General features: G+C 58.8%; 2 protein-coding genes across 3 annotated transcripts in view; one reads left to right on the top strand and one right to left on the bottom strand.

Annotated features, from left to right (window-relative positions):
• The window catches only part of NFYC (nuclear transcription factor Y subunit gamma), a 129,484-nt gene that overhangs the window by 33,585 nt on the left and 69,318 nt on the right, over positions 1–26,581 (bottom strand). The window contains exon 1 of one of the 2 annotated variants that reach the window (XM_071576485.1): positions 753–918. The exons of the other annotated variant lie outside the window; for it this stretch is intronic. The gene's annotated coding sequence lies outside the window, so the exon portion shown is untranslated. Of the gene's footprint in view, positions 1–752; positions 919–26,581 lie in introns of those variants that run through there. 2 annotated transcript variants of the gene reach the window in all.
• On the top strand, positions 5,760–19,455 carry RIMS3 (regulating synaptic membrane exocytosis 3). Its single transcript, XM_071576872.1, has 7 exons — positions 5,760–5,843; positions 15,559–15,909; positions 17,747–17,888; positions 17,993–18,105; positions 18,219–18,320; positions 18,415–18,554; positions 18,924–19,455. Exons 2-7 carry the CDS (start codon positions 15,606–15,608, stop codon positions 19,134–19,136), a joined length of 1,014 nt encoding a protein of 337 aa, XP_071432973.1. The 5' UTR covers positions 5,760–5,843; positions 15,559–15,605; the 3' UTR covers positions 19,137–19,455.

The raw sequence follows: 26,581 nt of genomic DNA, 5'->3' as shown, positions 1-26,581 counted from the left end.
CCTGGCCGAGTCCCCTCCCGGTTCGGGTCCCCCCGGCCGGGTCCCCCCCGGTTCAGTCCCCCCGGTTCGAGTCCCCTCCGGCCGAGTCCCCCTCGGGTTCGGGTCCCCCCCGGTTCAGTGTCCCCGGTTCGGGTCCCCCTCAGGTTCGGGTCCCCCTGGCCGAGTCCCCTCCCGGTTCGGGTCCCGCTCGGGTCCGGGTCCCTCCCGGTTCAGTCCCCCCGGTTCGGGTCCCGCTCGGGTCCGGGTCCCCCCCGGTTCGGGTCCCCCCCTGTCCGGGTCCCCCCCGGCCGGGTCCCTCCCGGTTCAGTCCCCCCGGTCCGGGTCCCCCCCGGTTCGGGTCCCGCTCGGGTCCGGGTCCCCCCCGGTTCAGCCCCCTGGTTCGGGTCCCGCTCGGGTCCGGGTCCCCCCCGGTCCGGGTCCCCCCCGGTTCAGCCCCCCCGGTCCGAGCCCCCCCGCCGGGGCGCGCGCGCCACAACGGTCCTTCGCCGCCGCCGCCGCCACCACCGCCTGTCCCCACCACGGTCCGCCCGCCCGCCCGCGCCGCCCAATCAACGCGCCGCTCCGCTCTCCCGCCTCCCCCACGCCGCCCAATCAGCGCGCGCGCCGCGGCTCGGCCAATCACCGCGCGGCCCTTGGGCCGTGGGGGGGGAAGGGGGGGGGGAGACCCCGTACCGGCCCCTCGCGCCGCCCCCGCCCCGCGGCCCCTCACGGGGCTCCGCCGCCCTCCGTCCCCCCCCGCGCCCCGCACTCACCGGGGCGGCCCGCGCCGCGACCTCTGCCTGAGGGACACCCGCTCTGCCTCCGGCGCGGCTGGGCGAGAGGCAGGAAAAACGGGGGTGTGGGGTGGGGGGGAAAAGGGGGGCGGCCGGAGCGGAGTGAGCGCCCGGCGGCCGAGAAACAAGATGGCGGCGGCGCCGTGAGGGGAAAGCTCCGCCCCCTTCCCCCTCCCGCCACTTCCCTCCGCGGGGCCGCGGCGGGCGCGTGACCCGGCGGAGATATCGCGAGATCTCCGGGGAGGGGCTCATGGCGGGCGAGGGGACGGACCGGGACGAACTGGGAGGGATTGGGAGGAACTGGGATGGACCGAGAGGGACTGGGAGGGACTGGGAGGCACCGGGAGCGGCCCCGCCTCCAGGGGTAGCCAAACTCTGGCTCCGGTGCAGTTCTGGCCTGTCTCGCTCCAGCAGGGCCGTTGTGGGGCCCAACTTCCCATTTTTTCCCTCACAAAACGAGCAGGAATTCTGTGGCGTTTCCCAATCATCATGTTTTCTTCCCTGTGGAGCGTTAAATGGGGGGATGGATAAATCAATTAGTGGTGGGTTTCAGGACCAGAATTTGGCATATTCTGGGGGATTTGAGAGGGTTTGGTTTGAAATGGTATTTCAGTAATAATAATGCCATTAAATAGGGAATAACTGAGCTGGCTCAATCCTGTTGTGTTCCCTGAGCCTGGGGCACATCCAGGGACATTCCCTGAGTCTGTGGCACATCAAGGACAGTTCCCTGAGCCTGTGGCACATCCAGGGACACTCCCTGAGCCTGTGGCACATCCAGGGACATTCCCTGAGCCTGTGGCACATCCAGGGACAGTTCCCTGAGCCTGTGGCACATCCAGGGACACTCCCTGAGCCGGTGGGCACATCCAGGGACACTCCCTGAGCCTGTGGCACATCCAGAGACACTCCCTGAGCCTGGGGCACATCCAGGGACACTCCCTGAGCCTGTGGCACATCCAGGGACCCTCCCTGAGCCTGTGGCACATCCAGGGACAGTTCCCTGAGCCTGTGGCACATCCAGGGACAGTTCCCTGAGCCTGGGGCACATCCAGGGACACTCCCTGTGAGCCTGTGGCACATCAAGGGACAGTTCCCTGAGCCTGTGGCACATCCAGGGGCAGTTCCCTGAGCCTGTGGCACATCCAGGGACACTCCCTGAGCCTGTGGCACATCAAGGGACAGTTCCCTGAGCCTGTGGGCACATCCAGGGGCAGTTCCAGCCCTGCTGTCACAGCCTGAGAGCTGTCCCAGCCAGACCTGACCGAGCTGTCCCAGCCAGACCTGGCTGAGCTGTCCCAGCCAGACCTGACCGAGCTGTCCCAGCCAGACCTGACTGGGCTGTCCCAGCCAGACCTGACTGAGCTGTCCCAGCCAAACCTGGCTGGGCTGTCCCAGCCAAACCTGGCTGAGCTGTCCAAGGGCTCAGGCAGGCTGGGATCCATCAGCACAGGATGACTTTGTCCTGCCACCCTGGAGCCAGTTCAAGCACAAGTCTGTGCTCTGCCTCAGCCAGCTCTGCCATTCCCAGGGCCAGGCAGCTCCCCCATTCCCAGGGATGGCTTTGCTGGCTCCAGGACATGGCACACTGAGGTGTGACTCATCCTGCTTCAGGATTTTTCCCAGGAGTTTTCCTTAGAAGCAACTCCATCTTTGCCTTGTTATTGTCTTTCTTGTGCCCAAATTCTCGCTTAGAAAGGTTTCTCTTTTTTATGTACCATTTTAAAATATGATTTTTCATGATATAAAATCATCATTTATCACTTTAAATACCATTTGAGATGGGAAAGGAACGTCGGGTCCCACCTGGCTGCTGCACTTCCAGTCACCCTTCCCCAAACTGGGGCAGGGGTTTGCTGTGTCTGCTCTGCTCCCTGTGCAGGAGGACAGAATCCTCCTGCAATCCTGAATCCCTGAATCCACAGGGAACTGGAGTCTGTGCTTTCTGTCCCCTGATTTTTGCCCAAATGCAGGAAATGGGACACGTTCTGTGCCCGCTGCGGGTTTGGCTGCCCCGGAGGCTCCGTGTTGGCACCAGAGTGGGAAATATCTTGCAGCAAATTCCTGCAGTTTTATTGGAAGTCTTGAGACTCAGGGCACTTGCAAGGCAGCCAAGAGAAATAAAAGTCACAGAATCATGGAGTGGTTTGGGTTGGAAGGGACATTGAGGGTCATCCTGTTCCACCCCACACCATGGGCAGGGACACCTTCCATTAGCCCAAGTTGCTCCAAGCCCCATCCAACCTGACCTTGGACAGTTCCAGGGATGGAACAGCCACAGCTTCTCTGGGAATTCCATTCCAGCTCCTCACCACCCTTGGGGCTGCTACAGTTTGGGATTTTTTTAATTCCCTAATTTCTGAGCCACCCTCCTATTGCAGCATCAGGGTGATGATCCCAACACCCCCCTTCAAAATGCCTCATTTATAAACTAATTAACCAGCATTCTGCTGATGGTGCTGCCAGGCCCAGCTGCCAATCCACCCAGCTGTTCTCCCTGCCAGGATCCAGCCCCTCTCCAGGGATTTCTGGACAATCCTCCTCCTCCCTCTGGATCCTTTGGTGCCTGTGAGGCTCCGTTTCCTCCCCACCTGCTCCCTGGGCAGCAATGGATCCATTGTCTGGAGCTGCTCAGCTTCCCCAGCAGGATCAGAGCAAACAGAGCTCCCTGTCAGCCTGCCCAGAATGTGGAGAAGCCAAGGAAAACAAAAAAGAGGAAAAAAAAGAAGCAAAGAAGAAAGTGCTTTTCCACTCAGCTTTATCGGCGCTTGCATAAATGTTGGTGGTGGTTTGTTGAGCTTGCACTTCCCCAGCCCCTGCCACCTGCTCAGCTGAGCCTCCCACGCTCCCTGAGGGCTGTGCTGCTCCAACTGCACCCCAGGAACGGATCTGGGAGGGCTGCATTTGTTGGACACTGAGGAAATCCATCTCTCAGAGCAGCAGGGACGAGCCTGGCCCTTCCCAGCTCAGCCCCTGCCATCCCTCAGCACTCCCATCCCAGCAAGGCTCTGGACCCATCCCAAACAAGCTGTTGCTTTGGGACAACAATCCACAGGCAAAGGAAAACCTGGATTTAAATTGTTTGTGGATATGGACACTCTGACTTGTAGATTTGGGGGGAAAGGAGGGTATTTAGGGCCAGATTTTGGGGCCCATTTGTCCTGTCCCCTTATGCCACGTCTCGATTCACCCCCAGCTGGAAGTGCCACGTCCCACCTGGTGCCTCTCCTGGTTGGGGACCATCCATATGACAAATTTAAGGATATTTAGTGAAAGGATTTATCTGCCTGGACACAGATTTTTGGAGCCCCTGTAGAAACCTTGTCTCTGCTTTGAAATTAAATCCCAGGAAGATAATTTGACCTGGGAGATCCAATATTTGGTTATTGCCAAAGGATTCCTTGGGAGACCAAAAGGCCTGAGGGGTGATGGGGATGGTCCAGAGTCAGCCCTGGGGCTGTGAGTCACCTTTTGTACCCAGTTTGGGGTTTGAACAGAGATGCTTTTACCTTTTCTGATCCAGATGGGAGCAGCCAAACAAATCCTGCTCTCCCAGCCACAGAGTCCCCTGGGAAGCTCCAGGACCCCCCAGAGCAGCCCCAGGACCCCCAACATTCCTTCCCTTTCTCCGTGTTTCTGCTGCCCATTCCACCCAGCTCTGCAGGACGAGCAGGATCCACAGCACAGGCAGGGAAAGGCAGCACGTGGCACCCAAGGGGCACATCCCAGGGTCACCTCACAGGGACACCACGGTTTGGCTCAGCTTACAAAGCCTCTCCTGGGCTTCCTGCTGTCCCTCATCCCATCCACATGCTGCCCACAGCCCCTGCAGAGCTGTGGAGCCGAGCCCTGGCAATCCTCTTACGGGGGGTTTATCGCAATAATCGCATTAAACCACCCCCTTTTCGCCGGCTCAGACCCAAAAGGTAAAGGAGAAGGTGGTGAGGAGCTGGCAAAGCCTGGAAAGCTGAGCTCCTTAAGGAATCAAGAGACATCAGAGATGGGAGAGCTCTAATGGGATCCCAGCATGGCCAAGTCTGGGGGGTTTGTCCACCCCACTCCAAGGAAGCAATTCCCAAGGGATTGGTGCCAGCACAGCCCTGGGCTGGAACCTGCAGGAACAAACCACCATGTCCCTCTCAGGGTGAGGTTGGTGATCCCAGAACAACCTGCCAAGGGAAGCAGAATACCAGAGTCAGGCAAAAAACTTCCAATGGAACTGAAAACTTTGTCATTATTTTGTCATTGTTGCCACGAAGCTTCCTGTTTTATCATGGAAATGTGGCAGTTGGATAAAAACTAAGGAGAATCTTTTCCCTGGCTGAGGTGTGTGTGTTCACTATCTCTTCCTCCCAGACTGTGTGTTCCTGGGGCTGACACTTTCTCCACAACGCTGGAAATCTGCTTTGATGGAATAGGCTCCCCTCCTGAGAGATTTTCAGCTGGTTTTCCTGACTATTCCTCACAAAGGCCCCTCTGGACAACCTCTTTCCTCCCTGAGTTTGTTTATATGCTTTGAACCCTGTTAGGAAACCATCTCCCTACTTCAGCGCTGTTTTATCCAAGTTTCCATATTTAGTTCTTTCAGCTATTCCTGTTCCTTACCAGCTTTCCCGTGCACAGCACCAGGACCCGCCACATCCCAGTTTGCCCTGTCCTTCCCCTCCAGCTGCTGCCACAGGGGGGATTTCGCCCCATCCTCCCTGCACCGATGGATGCACACATTGAGCACCCCCCGGGACACGATCCCAAACCACTCCCCAGCCCCTGATCCCAATATCCCAGCGAGGGTTGGGTGGTTTCCCACAGCCCGAGGTGCCCGTGGTGCCCCCCGGACCCCTGGCATGGTGCAGATGGGGAGCCTTCCCTGTGGAAAACCCAAGCCTGGCAGTGTTTTAGGGAGGGACAGAGTTAAAGCCGGTGAAGGAGGGTTTCCTCCTGGCACGTGGCTCCATGTCAGCCGCGGTGCGCAGCCGGCAGAGGCAACGCAGGGAGAGCACTGGAGGAATTCACCAGGAGCGCAGAGACGCTGCTTAGAGGGAAATTAGTGTTTGTATCCAGGGAGCCAAGGTGAGTCCAAGGGCAGCGCGGGAATCGCTGCCTCCCCGCTCAGAATCCCCCCTTTGGAGGGCAGCGGGGCAGCAGCAGTGCCCCCTCGGTCCCTGTCCCTCTGGGAAGGCCACGCTCGGGCTCCAGCGGCAGCCAAGGCAGCCGAGCCGGGAGATTTATGCACTCCCAGAGGAGCCCCGTGGCCACCCAGGCTGAGCGGGACCGGCTGGCAGCACTTCAGGTGTGCCCGGGGCCTCCCGGGGGTCCTGGGGGCAGTGCCAGGGGCTGGCTCACAGCTCTGGGGTCTGGCTGGGGACACTCGGGGTCCTGGTGACAGCAGGGGGGTCTGGGCAGCAGCATTTGGGGTCCAGCTGGGAGAGAAGGCTCAGGTGGCTGCTCTGGAGTCCAACTGGTGGGTGCAGGATTTTGGGATTCTGGTGGGTGTAGGATTTTGGTGGGTGTAGGGTCCATTTAATGGGCATAGGGTCAAGCTGGAGGCTCTTGGGTTTTGGTTAATGAGTGTATGGTCCATCTGGAGGCTCTTGGGGTTCGTTTGATGGGTGTATGGTCCGACTGCTGGGTGCAGGTTCCATCTGGTGTCTCCCGGGGTTCAGCTGATGGGCGTAGGATCCAGCTGGTGGCTCTTGAGCTCTGGTGAATGGGTCTGGAGTCCAGTTAATGGGTGCAGGGTCCAGCTGGAGACTCTTGGGGTCTAATTAATGTATGCAGGGTCCAGTTAATGGGTCTAGAGTGCAGTTGATGGGAGAAGGGTCCAGCTGGAGCCTCCTGGGGTCCAGCTGACAGGTGCAGGATGCTCCCAGCAGCCCTCAAGCTCCACCTGATGGATGCAGGTCCCACCTCCGCCTTTTGGGGTCCAGCTGACACCTCTCACCGCGGAGCTTTCGGGGGCCCCTCCGTGGGTCCCGGCCCCTCTCCGCGCCGCCCGGGCCGTCGGGGCCGGGCCCGGGGCTCCCCCGCCCGCCGCTCCCAGCAGCCCGCCGGGGCCGAGGGGAGGAGCGGGCACGGGCGGCGGCGGCGGCGGCGGCAGCGGTGAGTGCCCGCGGCGGCAGCGCGGGGTGCGGCGCTCCGGGGCACGGCGACAGCGCCGGTACCCGCGGCCAGCGGGGCGAGCGGGGCCGCGCCTGCCCCGCAGCATCCCGCGGAGAGCGGGCGATGGGGTTTTTTTGGGGAGGGGGATGCCCATCGCGGATGCGGTGCCGGCTGGCGAGCAGCGGGATGGGGAGCGCCGGGAGCGAGGGGAGAAGATGGAAAGAGGGATCCTGACCGCCGTGGGGAGAGCCCCGGTGCTTCCCCGCTCAGGAAGGCGCCCCTAAAACATTCCCCAGGTTCCAGTCGGGGATGTGAACACCCCAAACCCATCGCTGCGCCCGAAGCGGGGGCGCTGCGGCCGCGTTTCCCCCCCGGTCCCCGGGGGCTCCCCGGGGCCGGTTCACCGGAGCCCTCCCCGGTGCGGGGCGGGCGGGCAGCGCTGCCCGGCCAGCGGCTCGGCAACGGGAGCGCTTTCCCGTGCCATCCATCATCCCCGCTGAGAGCCCGTTGACGTCAACCCCGTCCCGGGCACGCCGGTCCCCACGGCCGGGAAAACGGGGAGCAGGACCCGGGGAAGCCGGGGGGGTCCTGCGGAGGGGCTGCCCCCGGGCACCGGCGGGCACCGAGCAGCTCGTGAGCGGCTCAGCTCGTCCCAGGGCTTCCCGACAGCTCCAGCCTGGGCTTCTTGTCTTGATGTGCCTCTTGCTTGGTCCAGAGACTCCGTTCTGCCCTCCGTGGTGTTTTTGGGCAGCTGCTGTGGTTGGTTCTGTAGGGAAATACGTTCAGAACGGGTGAGGGAGAGTGAAACGGTGCCCCGGGATGGGCAGAGGCCCCTGCTCTGCTCCCTCTTACTGTAACCAGGGTGACAATGAGTGGGGAGAAGTCCGAGGGCAGCGTGGGCATCACTTATCCCCTGACACCCCAATGGGCACAGACAGGTCTGGCCAGCGGTGTCCTCACCACGTCCCCCTTCTGCTCCGTGCCACAAAACTGTCCCCAGGGCCACTGTGTGGGAGCTCACGGGTGGCCCCACGAGAGGTGGTGGCCGTGATGGGCTCTGTGGTGGCCAGTGCCCACTTCCAGGGGTCTGGGAAGCACATCAAGGGGCTCCCTGATTAATCACATCCCTTGGTGCCCAGGGAACATCCCCTGGGCTGCCCTGCTTGTTTCAATAGTGTGCTGAGGGCTGGAGGCTGCAGATCTCCCCTGGCCAGAGGCTCAGGCTTAGGCTTGACTGGCCAAAGCCAGGCTTGGCTGCCAGGCCCAGCAGCCTGGGGACCTCCCTGTGCTGCAGGACGTGGGACCACCTGCCCAAACCAGTGGCTGCTCTGCACCTCTCACCTCCAGCCCCAGTCTGACGTGTGCCCATTTCTCCCTGCACCAACACCTCCCCAAAGCCTCTCCTGCTGTTCTCACACTTCTCTCCCAATGCAGCTTCTCCGACATCCCTTTGTGAGGGCAAATTTCTGCCACCTCCCACGTCCCAGCACTCTGAGCTCTTGCTTCGTCCCCATTCCAGCCCCGTCCTTGCAGCACCAGTCACAAACAACAGCCTTTGTGGGACAGGGACAGACTGTGGCATCTCAGTCTGGTCCTTGCTTGGCCCCTTTCACCCCAATCCAGGGGGCAAATCCCCTCCAGCTTCGCCCCCAGTCCATCCCCCTGGAGCTCAGCCCTCCGTGGGCTCTCCCTGCAGCTCAGCCCTCTGGGAAACATCACATGGATACAAGATGCAGTTTAAGGGAATGAAAATCCCTGATTTTCCTGCTTATTAAAACCCAAGCCATGTGGCACCAGCTCTTTGCCTCCCTGTCAACGCACTTAAAATGTTTTGTCACAGCATCTCAAAGAGCAGGAAAACAGCCTTGCTTGGGAGTTCCTGTGAGTGGTTTAGTTCTGACTGACAGCCCTGCTGGCTCTCTGTGTTCACTCCCTGCCATCCTCAGCAGCTCCTTTCCTGCCCTGGGATGCTGTGCTGGGTCATGGTGGGAGCCTCTCCAAGCTCCTCATCCTTCCCACAGACAAAGGGCTTCCTGGAGAGAGATCTCAGCCTGAAAACAGGGAATGGCACCGATTTTAGTGGTGGAGCAACACAAGAGCTTTTGGCCTCATCTTGCTGTGATGCATCTCCCTTGTCCCAGCCGTGGCACGTGTGTTCCAGGGAGCAGCCCCTTGCTGGGATCAGCTGCTCCATCATCCCATCCTCCAGGGGTGCAGGTGCTGTTGGCACACCGGGTGTCCTGCCCCAGCTCCCCGTGCCAGGTTGGGCACAGAGTGATGGGTGTTTGCCGCAGGCTCCCGCTGCCTCCTGGCTTGGCTCCGGCTCACCCAACTCTTCCTACAGCAAGCAAGTTTTCTGCTGATCCCCAAAGAAGCTTTGCAATAATAGTGCAGCCTTAGCATTTAAAAAAGCAACTTTTTCTGCAAACAAACCTGCTCCCCCCCGGCTCCTGCTGGGCTCTGGAGCCAGCTGGGACCTGCGGGGTGGATGCGGTTGGGCAGGGAAAGTCGGATCCTGCCAGGCATGGTCTGGGCTCTTGGCACCTCCTGCTGCTCAGCATGGAGTTGGGGGGCACTGGAGGCTGTGGGTGGGTTTAGTCACCCACCCTGGAGCTGCTGGCTTGGCCTGGGGACACGTTGGCCATCGCTGCTGTGAGAGGGCTCGAGTAACCAGGGGTGGAATCTGGTCAGCACTTTGAGGGGACTTCAAAGCTCTTGGCCTGTGTGGGATATGAAGCCCCTGGAAGGCAAAGGGATGTTTGTCAGTGCAGAACAGGGAGGAAAGGGAGGGCTGCTGGGTGCTGGCCACCGGTGGAAGGAAATCAGATGTTCTGTGTGAGCAGCAAAGCGCTGGTAGGAGCAGCAGAAAGGCAGAGCTGATAGCAGCCCTTCCCCTGGAGGAAGCAGCTCCATGAAATATTGATGGATTCACACACAGCAGACGAGCTGTGTGAGCTGCATTGCAGAGCTGGGAGCAGGGCAGCCGGAAAGGCAGCGGGAGCTGGGAATGGGAAAGGCTCCTTTCCATTCCCACATCCCCTCCTTCCCACATCCCCTCCTTCCCATGTAACGGGAAAAGCTCCTTTCCATGTCCCCTCCTTCCCATGTAACGGGAAAAGCTCCTTTCCATGTCCCCTCCTTCCCATGTAACGGGAAAAGCTCCTTTCCATGTCCCCTCCTTTCCACATCCCCTCCTTTCCATGTAACAGGAAAAGCTCCTTTCCACATCCCCTTCTTCCCATGTCCCTTCCTTTCCACATTCCCTCCTTCCCATGTAACGGAAAAAGCTCCTTTCCCCATCCCCTCCTTCCCACATCCCCTCCTTTCCATGTAACGGGAAAAGCTCCTTTCCATGTCCCTTCCTTTCCACATTCCCTTCTTCCCATGTCCCCTCCGTGCCAGAGGGGATCAGTCCCGGCCCCAGCTGGCAGTGCCAGCCCTCGGTGTCCGAGCACCAGGGGAGGGATTGGGATCTGAGCAAGGTGATCCCATTCCCGACCCATCCCCGGAGGCCATCAAAGACCCCGGGCTGGTTTCTCGCGTCCCTCTGGAACCGTCCCAGATTTTGGGGCCACGTGGCTGCTGGTGGTGGCCACGCGCTGGTTCGTGCGTGTCCCCAGCGGGGTCCTGAGCTGCCCAGCGTGGCCACAACCAGCGCCAGGGTGATGCCAGTGCAGGGGCTCCGAGCTCAGCCTTGGCATCCTGCTCCATCTGTGGGATGAGCCCGGCCCGTCAGGGATGCCCGGTGCCCTCTGCAGTGCCACGAGCCCCCCATGGCTGTCGTGGCCAGTTGGGCTCGGCAGGACCTGGCTGTGCCACAGCCTTGCCGGGTGGCTTCTGCTCCTCTCTGCTTCCTTCCTGTTGCCTGGGAAACGCTGGGAATCTGCACGGCTCTGATTTGCCCGGACAGCGACGTCATGCAGGGACACGGGGGAGAGGGACGGACACGGGGGAGAGGGACGGGCAGGGAGGGCGCAGCCCCCGGGAGGGGCTCAGCCCAAAATCAGGCCACCAGGCAGGGGTGGGCATGGCTGACCCCGGGTGCCACACCTGTCCTACCCCTCAGGAAAAGGTGGCATGAGGTAGTTCTGGGAAGATGCTGAGTTCCTGCCTGTGCCACTGGAAAACACTTGGCTCCCTGTGCTGGTGCTCCTGGTGGATCCCTCCTCCAGGAGCGTTGGCATCCGGGCTGGCTGGAGATGGGCACGCACTTTGGGGGAGTAAATTACTGCGGCCAAGGTGCATCTGGACCTGCTGGGACAGAGGAAGACTCCCAGCATGGGCCAGTGGGTTCTCCTGTGTCATTCCTGCTTGGAGACCCCCACGCAGGGCTGGGGTCCCGGTGGTGTTCCCAGTCCATCCCTGTACAGGAGCAGAACACCTGGAGCAGAGCCAGCTCCTTCCACACTGCAGGAATACCATCCCACTGTCCATCCCAGAAGAGATGAGAGGCATTCCTGGGTCCTGGCAGAGCTGCTCTCCACAAAACCACCTCTCAGCCCAGAGGAACATCCCTGGCTCCCTTTTTCCTACAACTGCAGCACATTTGGACCCATCCTTGAATTTCAGGTTTTCTGTTTTCCATGGAGCTGGAGCTGGAGGATTAACCTGCAGCAAGTGCCAGCCAGGATGTAACTTTTATAACCTACCTGAGCCATGAGATGATTAATTCCAGTACCTGGAGTTACTCCCAAGTTCTCAGCTCACGTGCACCCAGTTATACCCCTCGTTGGGCAATTAAATTTATATGAGCAACTGCTGAAGCAATTAATTAGAAGGAAGTACTTTTAGGGGAAATAAGCCCTTGCCTCATTCCCAAACACAAGGAGGAGCGTGGCCATGTGAGCTGTGCTGCTGGGGCTTGTCCTGGTGTGTTGTGCCTGCTCAGGACTGGCAGGGCCTCAAAGTGGCAGCTCTAGCAAGCTTTTTTTTTTCCCCAAAAAATGCTGATTTTAGGACCTACGTGCTCCAGACATCAGCAGTTTTCAGTGTTCTCCCTCCAGGCTTGAGGCAGCCCCAGCACAGGAATCCAGGGGGCGAGAAGAACCTGCTGCCCCCGTGCTGGGGGTTGCCAAGCCCGAATCTCCCTGGGAACACCCACCCTGAGGGTGCCAAGGGAGCAGACAGCCCCCCAAATCCCTCTGCCTCCTTCCCTGGCACAGCAGCTTCCCAGCCACCCCCACTGAGCTCATTTATCACCTTCCTCTTCTTCCTCCTCCTCCTCTCCCCACCCACTGCCAGGGCCCCTTTCCCACCTGTGTGGGGGCACCTGTTGGGCTCCTCCCTCTTTCTCCAGAGCCTTTTCCAAAGCCCCAGTTTTTCTTACCAATATTTTGCCCCTTGTTTCTATAACTGTGCAATATCTGGGACCAGGGCTGCCCCCAGCTCCAGGCTGTTCCTTGGCACACCTGCAGGTCCTGGCACTGCTGGATCCCTGGGATCCCTCTGCTCTTCCTGTGCCCACCTGTGCCCCCCAACCTGCTGTGCTGCTTCGATCCCCATTTTCCCAGCCCTGCCATCCCCAGCAGCTCCCTGGCATCTGCCTTCAGGGATTCAGAGGGATCATCAGACCCCCCCAAAGCTGGCACAGGGATGCCCCCAGCCCCACCGAGGCACTTCCCACCCCACTGGACCTCTCTGCCCCTGCTTGGGGCTGGCAGGAGAACTGGGTCAGCGGTGTAACCATGGAGATGCTGAGGGAGATGCTGAGGCAGCGCCAGCACAGCCCCGCTCTCCAGAACCCTGGCAAGATTGCCCAGCCCTGGCACCGTCGGGCTCGGGCCGGGATGGGGTTGGGAAGCTGAGCCGAGCCCCCTCCGCGGCGCAGGGCGGGGTAAGATGCCTCCGGCTCCTCTTTTTCCCTTTGCGGTGCCATGCGCGGGGAGGGCAGAGCCTCGCCGGGGTTCCTGCGCCGCAAGCACGAGCCAAACGCCAACAGGGAGCCGCTTTTCCTGCTGGTTGTGCTTCTCCCTGCCTTGTGCTGCGTGCCCAGGGGATGCTCCAGCCATGCCACCTCTGCCGGTGCCCGGGGGCTCCGGGCATCCCGCACCACCCCAAGCGCGGGGGGAGCGGGGCTGGTTCTCCGGAGAACCCCCCGGCGCTGGCAGGGGTGGTGGTTTCCCGCAAGGACGGTGCGGGGTGGTGGGAAGGGCTGCGCCCACCCCGGGGGCTCGGGAATGTGGGAATGTGTTCCATGGCAGGGGAGGAGGAGGAGGAGGAGGAGGAAGAAGAGGAGGAGGGGGCTCGGATGCGGCGTCCCGGTTGTTTGCTCTGAGAATCCTGGTGGTTTGGGATACAGGAAATAAATTGTGGGGTGTGGGGGGAAGTGTGTGAAGGGAAATCTGGAGCCATTCCCTGAATCCCTGCACGTTTCCGGGGAAAGGGAACCGGAACAGAGGCAGCATCAGGGGTGCGTGTTCATCAGCAGGCTGAGGGTGCTGTGGTGGTGCCAGGGATGCTGTGGCCACACTGGGGATGCTGGGGTGGTACCAAGGATGCTGTGGTGGTACCAAGGATGCTGGGGTGGTACTGAGGATGCTGTGGCCATGCTGAGGATGCTGTAGCCATGCCAAGGATGCTGTGGTGGTACTGAGATGCAGTGGCCATGCTGAGGATAGTGTGGTGGTGCCAAGGATGCTGTGGTGGTGCCAAGGATGCTGTGGTGGTGCCAAGGATACTGTGGCCACGCTGAGGATGCTGTGGTGGTACCAAGGACACTGTGGCCACGCTGAGGATGCTGTAGCCATGCCAAGGATGCTGTGGCCATGCTGAGGATAGTGTGGTGGTGCCAAGGATTCCGTGGTCATGCCAAGACCAGCTCAGCAGTGGGAGCCGCTGGCACAGAGAACCAGGCACCCCCTCACCCCCCTGGCACCTACTCTGTGCAGAAGCAGCTCATGCAAAGAGATAAGGGGTAAAGGGAGGGGCAGGGGAAAGGAAACCCCTCCCGCGGGCTGCGCGTCCCTGGCGGCGGATTAGCCCGGGGTGTGTTGCACTGGAGCTGATCCCATTAGCGCTCTGCTCTCCTGATCTAATTCGCTCCCGGCAGAGCCGGCGCCCTCCGGGTGGCTGGAGCAGGAAGCAGAACCAGGAGCCTTTTCTGCTCTCCTGGCCCTGCGGATCTCGGGGATCGCTCGTGGATTTGTCACCCGGAACAGCCGGGGCTGGGCTCGTGCCCAGGGACCTGTGTTTGTTTAGGCACAGCCCAATGCCAGGTTTCCCAGTGGGGAAACTGAGACACAGGGAAGTGGCAAACCAGGCTGTGGCTGGGGAAGTGGTTGGGATCCATTCCCTGGAGCAGCTGCTTCCTAAGACAAAGCTCAGTGGTTGCAGCGAGTTTGGAGCTGGAGACTGGGGGGTGGTGGTGGGAAATGCTCATCCCAAGTGTCCCAAAGGTGGTGGCTCAGCCCTGACTCCTGCTGGGACAGGAGCTGCTGGCTGCTCTCTCCTGGCTTGGCTGCCCATGGATGTGCCAGGGCGGCTCCAGAGCTGGGTCTCACCCCATGCCAATGGCTTTATCCAAGGGAATCCAGGCCTCTGGAGCTGGAACCTCCCCCACACCAATGGCTTTATCTGAGGGGCTCCAGCCCTCAGGAAGGTGCCTGTTCAGTGGCAAGGACAGCAAATCCCCCTTCCCCGTGTGTACATGAGGGGAAGGCTCTGCTGTGCTGACCCCAAATCTTGCCCAGTGCAGGTGGCCATGCCAGGGCCCTGCTCAGTGATGACCCCACTGGGCACAAGGTGTGTGGGGTGAAGGCTGTGGGTCAGTGCCTTGTGCTCACCCAAGGGAGCCCAGGCAGGAAAACACCAGTCAGAAGGGAGCTCTGGGAGCTCATTAATGATGCTAATAACTAATTGCCCACTTGCCCCTGTAATTGATAAATCCATGAGTTCAGCAGTGCTGGACCAAGCCCTGAGTCCCTGAATCCCAACTCTGTTCCCTTTGAAACCCTTTTCCAAAGGCAGTGGCAGCAGAACCCCCACCTGCCCCACTCCCCCTCCCCAGCAGAACTTCTCTGTCCTCGTGGCCATTTCTCTCACTCTTGAAAGAGAAACATTTTTCCAGGCACTGCCTCCATCCATTATCATAAAGTGGCTCTGCTTGGCCTGCAGTTAATAATTCACCTTTCCTTGGAAGATGGATGCTCCAACCCGCTGGAGTTTAAATATTCATGGGAAGGGAAGGCAGCAGGGCCATGCTGGAGGTCTGGCACCCATGGCATGTGCTCATCCACATCTCTTCTGGGTATTGGGAGTGTCCAGGTGCTGTGGGATTCTGGGGAAGGGCTGGTGTGGTCCCCCTGTGACCTGCACCCCTTCCTGTGCCAGCCCCTGCTCTGTGGGTGAGGAAAAGTCACGGGATACACTGAGGTGAAAGGAACCCACAGGGAGCTCCAGTTCAATTCCTGGTTCTGCACAGACACCCCAACAATCCCACTCTGTCCAAACCCTCCTGGAGCTCTGGCAGCCTTGGGGCTGTGCCCACTGCCCTGGGCAGCCTGGTCAGTGCCCACCACCCTCTGTGGGAAGCACCTTTCCCTGAGATCCCCCCTAACCCTCAGTTGGCTGTGCCACCTGAACTCCAGGGATTATAAGTGCCTCATGGGGATGCTCTGAGTGCCAACACACCCAGTGCCAACACACCCAGCTCTGCTGTCCCTGACACGTGCCCTGCCTCTCCCCGCAGCTGATCCCACGGAGCGGAGCCGGTGCCGGCGGGCGCAGCGGCCGACCATGTTCAACGGGGATGCCAGCTCCATCAGCAGCTCCATCTCCAGCTCCATCAGCAGCTCCATCTCCGGCTCCATCTCCGGCTCCATCTCCGGCTCCATCGCCAGCTCCTCGGCGGCCAGGAATGTGGTGCGCAGCTCCAGCATCAGCGGCGAGATGTACAGCCTGGAGAAGAGCTCACGCGGCAGCGCCGACTCCGTCGCCGGCTCCGCCAGCAAGAAACGGCGCTCCAGCCTGGGCGCCAAGATGGTGGCCATTGTGGGGCTGTCCCAGTGGAGCAAGAGCACCCTCCAGCTCAACCAGACTGGTGAGCAGCTCTGCACCCCGGGCACACCTTTAGGTGTCCAGCCCCAGCACCCTGGCTAGATAAATGGATGGATGGATGGATGGATGGATGGATGGATGGATGGATGGATGGATGGATGGATGGATGGAGGGAGGGAGGGAGGGAGGGATGGATGGATGGATGGATGGATGGATGGAGGGAGGGAGGGAGGGAGGGAGGGAGGGAGGGAGGGATGGATGGATGGATGGATGGATGGATGAATGGAGGGATGGATGAGATAGATGGATGGATGGATAGATGGATAGATAGATAGATGGATGGATGGATAGATGATAGATTGATAGATAGATGGATAGATAGATAGATGGATGGATAGATAGATAGATAGACAGATAGACAGATGGATGGATGGATAGATAGATATATGGATAGATGGATGGATGGATAGATAGATGGATAGATAAATGGATGGATGGATAGATGGATAGATGGATAGACAGATGGATGGATAGATGGATAGACAGATGGATGGATAGATGGATGGATAGATAGATAGATAGATAGATAGATAGATAGATAGATAGATAGATAGACAGATGGATGGATGGATAGATAGATATATGGATAGATAGATGGATGGATAGATAGATGGATAGATAGATGGATGGATGGATAGATAGATAGATAGATGGATAGATAAATGGATGGATGGATAGATAGATGGATAGACAGATGGATGGATAGATGGATAGACAGATGGATGGATAGATGGATGGATAGATGGATGGATGGATAGATAGATAGATAGATGATAGACAGGAATGATGTGTGATGAAGATGCCTAAAAAGATGCCTTAAAAAGTCCATTTTACCCCCCCCCCAGGCATTTTCCCAGTGCCAAATCCCTCTGGAAACCTGAGGTGGGGATGTTGCTGGAGCTCTGCCCATGTGGGGTCCAGCCTGAGTGTCCCCCCTCCCAGTTCCAGCCAGTGCTGGTTGTGGGCAGGGATGGAGCTCAGAGACAGGACTTGTCAAATGCTCTGGCTCTGGGAAATATTTAAATGCTTAAAATAACTGTTTAAGGGGCGGGGGAAGCACAAAGCTCAGTTTAGTGCAGGCTTTTCCTCTGGTTGCTGCTTCTTTATTCTGTTTCTTGTTGGCATTCCATGAGCTGGGAAAGGCTCTGTAAGGAGGAATTAATGCAGGGCATTCCAGCCATCTGAAGGGGTTCGGAAGGGGTTGAATTTTCCCCAAAAGCCAAGAAAAAAGTGTGGGAGTCACAGAACTGGGGGTGGCAGGATGGGGACCCTCCGGCTGCCACTTCCCTGGGGAGCTGCCAGGGCCGGGCAAACCCTTCCATGGGGACAGCCCGGAATCAGCAGGACAAACCTGGCTCCCCCAGGGCAGTGCCAGTGCACACATGGTCACACAGCAGGTGCCAGGGGCAGTGCCAGGAGTGGCTGCTCGTGCCACCCTCCTCCTCCTGCCATCTGCCACCGCCTGGGACTCGTAGCATGGGGAGGGTGGAGAAAAGGGGACATCGATGTCAGGGCTGTGCCTGCTTGTGGCATTGGGGGGTACTGTCCCCTCTGGCACGGGGACATGGGCACATGGGGATGCAGGGGGGGTGTCTGGGGCACAGGGGGGACTTTCAACCACACACAGCCACGATGGCATCGATGCTGAGCGAGGCCTGTGGAAGGTGGATCTGGGACCATGGGCAGCCTGTGGCTCTCCAGGATGGCACACGTGGCACCAGGATGTGCGGGGTCCTGCGGGAATTCACCCCCAGGGAAGGGCACGGAACTCCCGCAGGGAGGGGCAGGTGCCAGGGCTCACCTCCCGCCTCCCCTTCCAGAGGGGGGCCCCAAAAAGCTGCGCAGCACCATCCGGAGGAGCACCGAGACTGGCATCGCAGTGGAGATGAGGACCAGGGTGACCCGGCAGGGCAGCCGGGAATCCACCGACGGCAGCACCAACAGCAACAGCTCCGACGGAACGTAAGGCACGGGGAGGGCGCTGGGAGCGGGGCTGGCACCTTCCCGGGCCGCAGGGGGCACCGCTGGGCACCATCCAGCGGGTGCTCCATCCCAGCCCTTTGCAGGTTCATCTTCCCCACGACCCGGTTTGGCGCCGAGAGCCAGTTCAGCGATTTCCTGGACGGGCTGGGGCCGGGGCAGCTGGTGGGGCGGCAGACGCTGGCGACGCCCCCCATGGGTGAGTGAGGGCAGGGCGGGGTGCCCACCAAGGAGCACGTGGCGCTGGGGCTGCCCCCGGGGCCAGGGTGGCCACTGGGGACGGTGCCGAGCTCGGCTCATCCCTCCATCCAGGTGATGTCCACGTTGGCATGACCGACCGCAACGGGCAGCTGGAGGTGGAGGTGATCCAGGCAAGGGGACTTATCCCGAAGATGGGCTCCAAGTGCATCCCTGGTAGGTGGCTGGGGAGGGATGGGCATGGGGTGGGATGGGCACCATGCCAGGATCCTGCTCTGGGTCACTGTTTCTCTCCTGTTTTCCATGGCAGCCACCTATGTCAAGGTTTACCTGCTGGAGAACGGCGTCTGCCTGGCCAAGAAGAAGACCAAGGTGGTGAAGAAAACCTGTGACCCATCGTACCAGCAGCCTCTGCTCTTCGAGGAGAGTCCCCAAGGCAAAGTCCTGCAGGTGACAATTCCATGGCATTTGGCACAGGGAGGGATCACAGAATCACAGAATGGGTTGGGAGGGATCTTAAAGTTCACCCAATTCCACCCCCTGCCATGGGCAGGGACACCTCCCACTGTCCCAGGGTGCTCCAACCTGGCCTTGGGCACTTCCAGGGATGGACCAACCACAGATTCTCTGCCCAAGCTGTGCCAGGGCCTGCCCACCCTCCCAGGGTGAGGGGAGCAAGGACAGGGCACAGAACCTGCTGTCCTTCAGACCTTCCCCACCCCGAGCACAGCAGGTCCTCTCCATCCAGGCCCGCTGAGTTTGCCAAGTCTTCCCCCGAATTCCCACCTGGCACCTCCACAAGCCCTTCTGTGCCCACAGGTGATCGTCTGGGGCGATTACGGGCGCATGGACCACAAGTGCTTCATGGGGATGGCCCAGATCATCCTGGAGGAGCTGGACCTCTCCAGCACCGTGGCAGGCTGGTACAAACTCTTCCCCACCTCCTCCCTGGCCGACTCCAGCATCGGACCTCTGACCCGGCGCCTCTCCCAGTCCTCCCTGGAGAGCTCCACCAGCCCCTCCTGCCCGTAGGAGACATCCTGACCTGCCAGAACTGATCGTGGAGAGCTGTAAATATCCTTCTTTTTTTTTTTTTTTTGGTGTTTTTTTTTAATTTTTAACTCTCCTTCCCCAACCAAACCTGCCCTGGACATGCTCCCCCCTCGCACGTGAGGGGATGTCAGAGAGGAGCGAGGGGAAGGAGGAGCAAAAACCCCCCTGAGGGCTGTGACTGCCGATGATCCCAGACTGTTCCCACACCTTGGAGTGTCCTGGGAGGCCTTGAGGTGCCCAGTCCTGGAAGGCCTTGAGGTGCCCAGTCCTGGAAGGCTTTGAGGTGCCCAGTCCTGGAAAGCCTCGGGGTGCCCAGTCCTGGAAGGCTTTGAGGTGCCCAGTCCTGGAAGGCCTCAGGGTGCCCAGTCCTGGAAAGCCTCGAGGTGCCCAGTCCTGGAAGGCCTTGAGGTGCCCAGTCCTGGAAGGCCTCAGGGTGCCCAGTCCTGGAAAGCCTCAGGGTGCCCAGTCCTGGAAGGCCTTGAGGTGCCCAGTCCTGGAAGGCCTCAAGGTGCCCAGTCCTGGAAGGCTTTGAGGTGCCCAGTCCTGGAAAGCCTCGGGGTGCCCAGTCCTGGAAGGCCTTGAGGTGCCCAGTCCTGGAAAGCCTCAGGGTGCCCAGTCCTGGAAGGCTTTGAGGTGCCCAGTCCTGGAAGGCCTCGGGGTGCCCAGTCCTGGAAGGCCTCGGGGTGCCCAGTCCTGGAAGGCTTTGAGGTGCCCAGTCCTGGAAGGCCTTGAGGTGCCCAGTCCTGGAAGGCCTCGGGGTGCCCAGTCCTGGAAGGCCTCGAGGTGCCCAGTCCTGGAAGGCCTCGAGGTGTCCAGTCCTGGAAGGCCTCGGGGTGCCCAGTCCTGGAAAGCCTCGGGGTGCCCAGTCCTGGAAAGCCTCGGGGTGCCCAGTCCTGGAAAGCCTCGGGGTGCCCAGTCCTGGAAAGCCTCGGGGTGCCCAGTCCTGGAAGGCCTTGAGGTGCCCAGTCCTGGAAAGCCTCGAGCTGCCCAGTCCTGGAAGGCTTTGAGGTGCCCAGTCCTGGAAGGCTTTGAGGTGCCCAGTCCTGGAAGGCTTTGAGGTGCCCAGTCCTCTCCTGACCTGGCTCGGTCTGGTTCAACAGCGAGACGACGACGTTCCTTTCCTTCGCTTTCCTTCCTTTGCCTCCAAGGAAAAAGGGAAAAAAAAAAACCAAAACCAAACTCAGCAAAAGATCCAACTCAGCACTACTTTTGTTCTCCAAGGAATGTAGCATCTTCTCTTATGTAGCTTGCCACGTGCTAACGACACACTCACTGCAATATCCCAGAGACTCCGGATGGACCGGGAACATCTGCCAGTCACGTCTCGTCCGTGTTTGCCGAGCGCTTCTGGTGGCCGCTCTCCTTGCTCCTTTCCCACCAGTGTCCCGGTCCATGTAGCCCGTGCCCAGTGCCGTTGCCAAAGCAGGAGGGGACAGGGAAGGTGCCCTCGCCTCACCTCAGCGCTCGCTGCTCTTCTCCTCGTGTCTCACCACTGACCGTGGGCTTGTCCGGCCAAAACGAGACCCAAACCCAAACTCTGTGATGCCCCACGTGGAAATTCCAGTCGGGAGAAGGTGACCCAACGGAGCAGGAATACCGGGATGCTGGTTGGTCATCTGCCTCCCAGCCCCTTCCCCCCAGGAGGGCTGGGTTGTCCTTCTTAAGGTCTGGATGCCTCCTTGGGGCTCGTCAGGTTGGGATGCTCGCCTTGAGGACTGGGATGCCTCCTCGAGGTCTGGAATGCTCACCCTGATGTTGGGACACCCTCCTCGAGGTCTGGAATGCTCACCTGGACGTTGGGACACCCTCCTCGAGATCTGGAATGCTCACCCTGATGTTGGGACACCCTCCTCAAGGTCTGGAATGCTCTTCTTGAGGTCCAGGAGTGCCCACCTTGAAGGTGGGATTCCCTCCTTGAGGTCTGGGAGTGCCCACCTTGATGTTGGGATGCTTTTGTTGAGATTTGGGATGGCCTCCTTGGGGAATGCTGTCCTTGAGGTCTGGGCTTCCCTTCTCAAGGTCTGGGGTGCCCTCCTTGGGGCCAGGATGTTCTCTCCAGGCAGGGGTGCCCTCCCTGAGGCCTGGGCTGTCCTTCTCAGGGGTTGGGATGCCCTCCCTGAGATCTGGGATGACCTCCTCAGGGATTGGGAGGCTCTGCTCAAGGTCTGGGATGCCCTTTTTGGGGACAGGATGTCCTCGGGGTTGGGATGTCCTCCTCGGGGGTTGGGATGTCCTCCTCAGGGGTTGGGATGTCCTCCTCAGGGGTTGGGATGTCCTCCTGCAGGGTGGGATGTCCTGCTCCAGTGTGGGATGTCCTTCTCCAGTGTGGGATGTCCTCCTGCAGGGTGGGATGTCCTCCTCAGGGGTTGGGATGTCCTTCTCCAGGGTGGGATGTCCTTCTGCAGGGTGGGATGTCCTCCTGCAGGGTGGGATGTCCTCCTCAGGGGTTGGGATGTCCTTCTCCAGGGTAGGATGTCCTCCTGCAGGGTGGGATGTCCTCCTCAGGGGTTGGGATGTCCTCCTGCAGGGTGGGATGTCTTTCTCCAGGGTGGGATGTCCTCCTCAGGGGGTGGGATGCTCTCCTCAAGCTCTGGGATGTCCCCCTCGGGGTCAGGGTGCCCTTCTCAAGAGCTGGAATGCCCTCCTTGGGGTCAGGATGCTCTCCCTGAGGTCTGGGATGCCCTCCTGGATACTTGAATTCCAAGCAGGAGCGGAGGGTTTGCCCAACCCTGTTCTCCAACCCTGGACTTGCTGGTTTGCTACAGGGGAACATCTCAACAGCAGCTTGGGCTGCTCTGGAATTCGGGTGCCAGGGAGGGCACGGGCAAGGGACTCATGTGTTGAGTTTCTCATCAGGATGAGTGTTTGGGGTTTTTGTTTGTATGTTTTGTTTGTTTTTAAAGCAGCATTTGGGTTCCCTCCGAGGGACCCAGTTCTTGTAGCAAACCCGAGAATCACGGAAGCTTTTTTTGAAGGTGCCTAATGAAATTTGCTGAAAATACTCAGGGGAGACACCACTAGAAACTCTGGTTTCTTCATAAAATAAACTAATCCAATGACTGTCCTGAAGGATCAGTTCCCAAAAGAGAAGGGGGGAAAAAAAAACTCCAACACACCAAAAGATGAGCAGTTTGGAGACTGGAAGAGGACAAGAGGTTAATGGGGAATTTCTGCCTTCCAGCTGGCTCTGACCTTCAGTTTTCACCACAAACCAACCCACAGCACAGTTGGGATTGTTATACAATTATTTCGTGGCAAAACACAGGATTCCACACTGCACAGAGCACAACAAACCAGCTGGGATTCAACTGGGGACACCCAGGAACGACAAACCAGCTCAGCCACAACGGAACAAACCCAAACCTGAAGGAAAAGACTGTTGGGATGAAGCTGTTCCCTCCACAAACCCCAACCTGGAGGTCCCCAAAGTTGGGAGGGGGCCCAAAGCCAAACCTTGGAGTTCAAAACCCAAACCTGAGGGTTCACAAACTCAAAGGGTTCTCAACCCCAAATCTGGGCTCCAAAAACCCACATCTGGGGGTTCCCAAACCCAAACCTTGGAGTTCAGAAACCCCAAACCTGGTAGTTCACAAACCCAAACCTTGGGGTCCACAAACCTTGGGGTCCACAAACCCAAACCTTGGGGGTCCCAAACCCAAACCTTGGGGTTCAAAAACCCCAAAGCTGGTAGTTCACAAACCCAAACCTTTGGATTCCCAAACCTTGGGGTCCACAAACCCAAACTTGGGGTCCACAAACCCAAACCTTGGGGGTCCCAAACCCAACCCTGGGGGTCCCAAACCCAAACCTTGGGGTTCCCAAACCCAACCCTGGGGGTCCCAAACCCCACCCTGGGGGTCAGCAGGACTCCAGTGTGGTGGCTGCTTTCCCCACCACCACCAAATCTGAGTGACATCGTGACAAGGACTTTCAGCTGCTGTCGTGACTTTGCCCCCTCAGAGTCCCTGTGGAGCTCTGAGAGAAGAGCAGGTCTGGTGCTGCTGGGCTGGGACGGTGCAAAGCTCATCCTTTCACTTCAGGAAGGGTGAAATCCTCTGCTGGAGCAGCAACTTGGAGCACTTGCTCCCATTCCTGAGCTCGTGCCGGATGACAAGGGATGGGAATGTGGGATGTGCTGCCCTTGGGGGAGCAAACCTGACCCTGAAACAGGAACAAGCCTTGCTTGGAACACGAGGATGAGGATGAGGATGAGCTTCCTCTGCCCCTCCTTTGGCTGCACATGGGGGAAAACATCCCAAGAGGAAAAGCTTCCTGCTCCTCCAGGCTGACACGACTTTTGCTTTCCCACCTCTGTTTCAAGGGGGAAATGCCCCCCTGGCCGTGGTGGGACCAGCCAGTGGTGTGGGCAGAGCAGGGAGCTGTGCAGGGCCGGTGTGGGCACAGCACCCGCCCCCTCCCTGCGTTCCCGCGGAGCTCCTGCTGCTCTGCCTGCCAGAACATCACACGCCCCTGCTCTGACAGGGAGCAGAGGCGGCTCAGCAGCAGCAGCAGCAGCAGCAGCACAACATCACGAGCCTGAGGGCCAGCCAGAGCCTCGCTGCTTCTGCCCCAGATGGAAAAACCCTGCTGGAAAAATCCATGGGAAGAACTATCCCCTGGAAGGCACCCCTGGCTGCTCCAAGGAACAAGGAGAACACAAAGACTTTGGCTTCATTTTGGCCCCTGACAGGCTGAGGATGCACTGGGGGTGACTGGACAAACTGCACCCCAGTTCCTGCTCAGTGCTGGGTCAGTGTTTGCTGCTCCTTGGGGCTGATTCCTCCTGCTCCTTCAGCCTGGCAAGGTGGAGCCTCCATGCAGTGACTTCCAACGACCATCACTTCTCACCAGACTGACCAGAATCCAGCAAGACCTTCCCTTCTTCCCCTCCAGTCCCCCCAGGAGCTGCCACTCCCTTCCCTGGGGCAGGACCCACCTTGGACTGGTGTGGGAGTCGAGCCTGGAATGTGCCACTTTTCCATTGCAACATCAGCCCCTTCTCCTTTCCCAGCCCCAGACACCACGTGCCAGATGTTTGCCCTTTTCCAACAAGAACAAAGCCAAGACACCCCCCTTGCTTTCTACAGGACACACCAGGAATCCCAAACTCAGCCCTGTGGCAGCCACTGGGAAAATTAACCCTATCCCAGGACAAACCAGGAGCTTCTGCACTCCAGGAATTTTTTTTTTCTGGGGGAATATTTTGTTGCCAAGGGCATTTTTTATGTCCAGTATGATGTGGCTGCCTCGGTATTATATTACAGATTATTTCCTCTGCCTTCTGTCAGGAAAGGAAAGTCGAAGCACTTGATCTGGCAGATTTTTTTTCCCCTAGAAAGAGTAAGTGCTGTGGAGTGAAATCAGCTTTGCAGGCTGTTTGACACCCACCCCCAGCAGGGAGGAGCAGCCCCCACCTGACAAAGCACTGACTGTGCTGCAATCAAAACCCCCAGCCTGAGTCACAAGGATGGATTTGACCAAAATAGCCTTCAAATGATACTTAAACATGCCATCAATGCTAATAAAAGTCCCAGCCAGGCAGCAAAGCACAGAAAACACCCCATGATTCCAGGCCCAAGTTATCCCTGGGTTTGCCACCAGCCTGGAATGGGCTGAATTTGCCAAAGTTGGGTGAAAATTCTTCAGGGCAGCAGGAGTTGGGCATGGTGAGAAATCAGCTCCTGTCTCATCATGGCACGTTGGAAACATGGGAGAGGATTCCTAAGGGTGGTTTTCCTGATACCCAGTGAGATACAGAAACAATTCCCAGGAAACTGCCCCTACTCCCACAGAGCACCTGAGAGGGTGGGAAGAATTCCCTCCACATCCACCTTTTCCAGCTCTTACAGCCTTTTCTCCAGAACCAGTTACAGCTGTAGCTTTTGGTTACAAATCCAAGAATTCCTCAGGAGTGGGCTCAGGATTCCCTTTGCTGACAGGGCATCTCTTCAGTGCCAGGAGGGCTCCAGCAGAGATGGGACTTGGGAAGTCCAGCCTGGACCTGTGTGTGAGAGGAGAAGCCACACTGCACACCTGGGCTCACAAAGCCCCAGCCAGAACACTCTGAGGGGCTTTTCTGATACAAAACAATTTCTAAAATCTGCACCAGGGCTGTTTCTCCAGGCAGAAAGAATCCACCTTCTCTTTTCTTCCAGTTGACGCCTCTGATGGGAAACGCTGGAATGATGCAGGTCTGGGAAGGTCCCAAAGGTGTGAATTGGTCACTGAGCTGGAAAATAACAGCATTGCCCAGGCCAGGGAACTGTTGCAGCCCCACAGGTCTCTCTGCCTGGGTGGGATTTGCATCATGGATGGCAGGAGATGTGAACAGCTCTCCCTGCTTTCCCTGGGGATTTCGTGCCTGCAGATGGATCTGGAGAGTCACCTGCAGGAACAGCAGGGTTGGCATCCCAGTGTGCCAAAGGCATGATGCCCTTCCAGGGCTCCTCTAGCAAAGCTGTTCCAACTGGAAAACTTCCTTTTCTGCTCCACAGAATCCCCAAATGGTTTGGTTTGGAAGGGACCTTGAAGGTCATCCCGTTTTCCCCCCTGCCAGTGGTCCAGGTTATTCCAAGCCCCATCCAATGTGGCCTTGGACACTTCCAAGGATGGGACAGGATTTCTTTTTCACAGAGATAACCCACCAACACTTGGCTTGTTGTTAGAGGTGCAAGAATCATGTTTAGGAGCTAAAGAGAAGGTTGAAAAGCTGCAGGAGAGACTTAGAAAAACACCAACATCTGCAATAGCATGGTGGGAATTTTGGGGTGAAGACACTCCTGCCCACCTGAACCCACCTGGTCTGTACCTGGGGAAGAAATCAGGGGTTCAAATAGACTTGGAAAAATGTTCAGCAAAGGGACAAGTGTTTGTCTTGCTGTCTGAGGAGCAGCCACAGCTGGAGCCCGACCACCCACCTTGGACATGGACACCAGGATGGGGGACAGACACCAGGATGGGACACAGACACCAGGATGGGGGACAGACACCAGGATGGGACACAGACACCAGGATGGGACACAGACACCAGGATGGGACACAGACACCAGGAATGCAGGAGGAACCAGCGTGGTCCCACAGCTGCCCCCCTGGGCAGGAGCTGCTGTGCCCCCCGTGCCTGCTGCAGCTCCAGTTGTTGCTATACCTCATTCTTTTCATTTCTCCCCCCTCCTTTCCCACTCTTTTCTCCTTTAAGACCCAGAGCTTGTGCACTCGACCACATTCAGGTTCTTTTTTGTTGTACCTGTGCAATGAAGAGCAATCCATGACCCAGGCTGTGCATCCTCCTGCTCCCAACCTCTGCTTCCTTTGGCACCTGCACTATGGATTGCTGAGCTCAAGGTGAGGGAAGCACGAGCCCAGGGGGGAGGGATGGTTTGGAGGGGCACCCTCTGTGCCCCCCTTTCATCCCTCCTGTTAAACAG

This window comes from Pithys albifrons, chromosome 24 (genome assembly GCF_047495875.1).
Source record: "Pithys albifrons albifrons isolate INPA30051 chromosome 24, PitAlb_v1, whole genome shotgun sequence".
Classification (NCBI taxonomy): Eukaryota; Metazoa; Chordata; class Aves; order Passeriformes; family Thamnophilidae; genus Pithys; species Pithys albifrons.
Note: the sequence above shows the minus strand (reverse complement) of the source record. Positions and strands in the feature narration are given on the sequence as shown.

Bases quoted from the DNA above. Each gene is read 5' to 3' on its own strand.
- RIMS3 (XM_071576872.1), top strand. From the start codon at position 15,606: ATGTTCAACGGGGATGCCAGCTCCATCAGCAGCTCCATCTCCAGCTCC. The intron at 17,889-17,992 runs GTAAGGCACGGG...AGCCCTTTGCAG, and splicing joins AGCAACAGCTCCGACGGAAC to GTTCATCTTCCCCACGACCC. The intron at 18,321-18,414 runs GTAGGTGGCTGG...TTTCCATGGCAG, and splicing joins GGGCTCCAAGTGCATCCCTG to CCACCTATGTCAAGGTTTAC.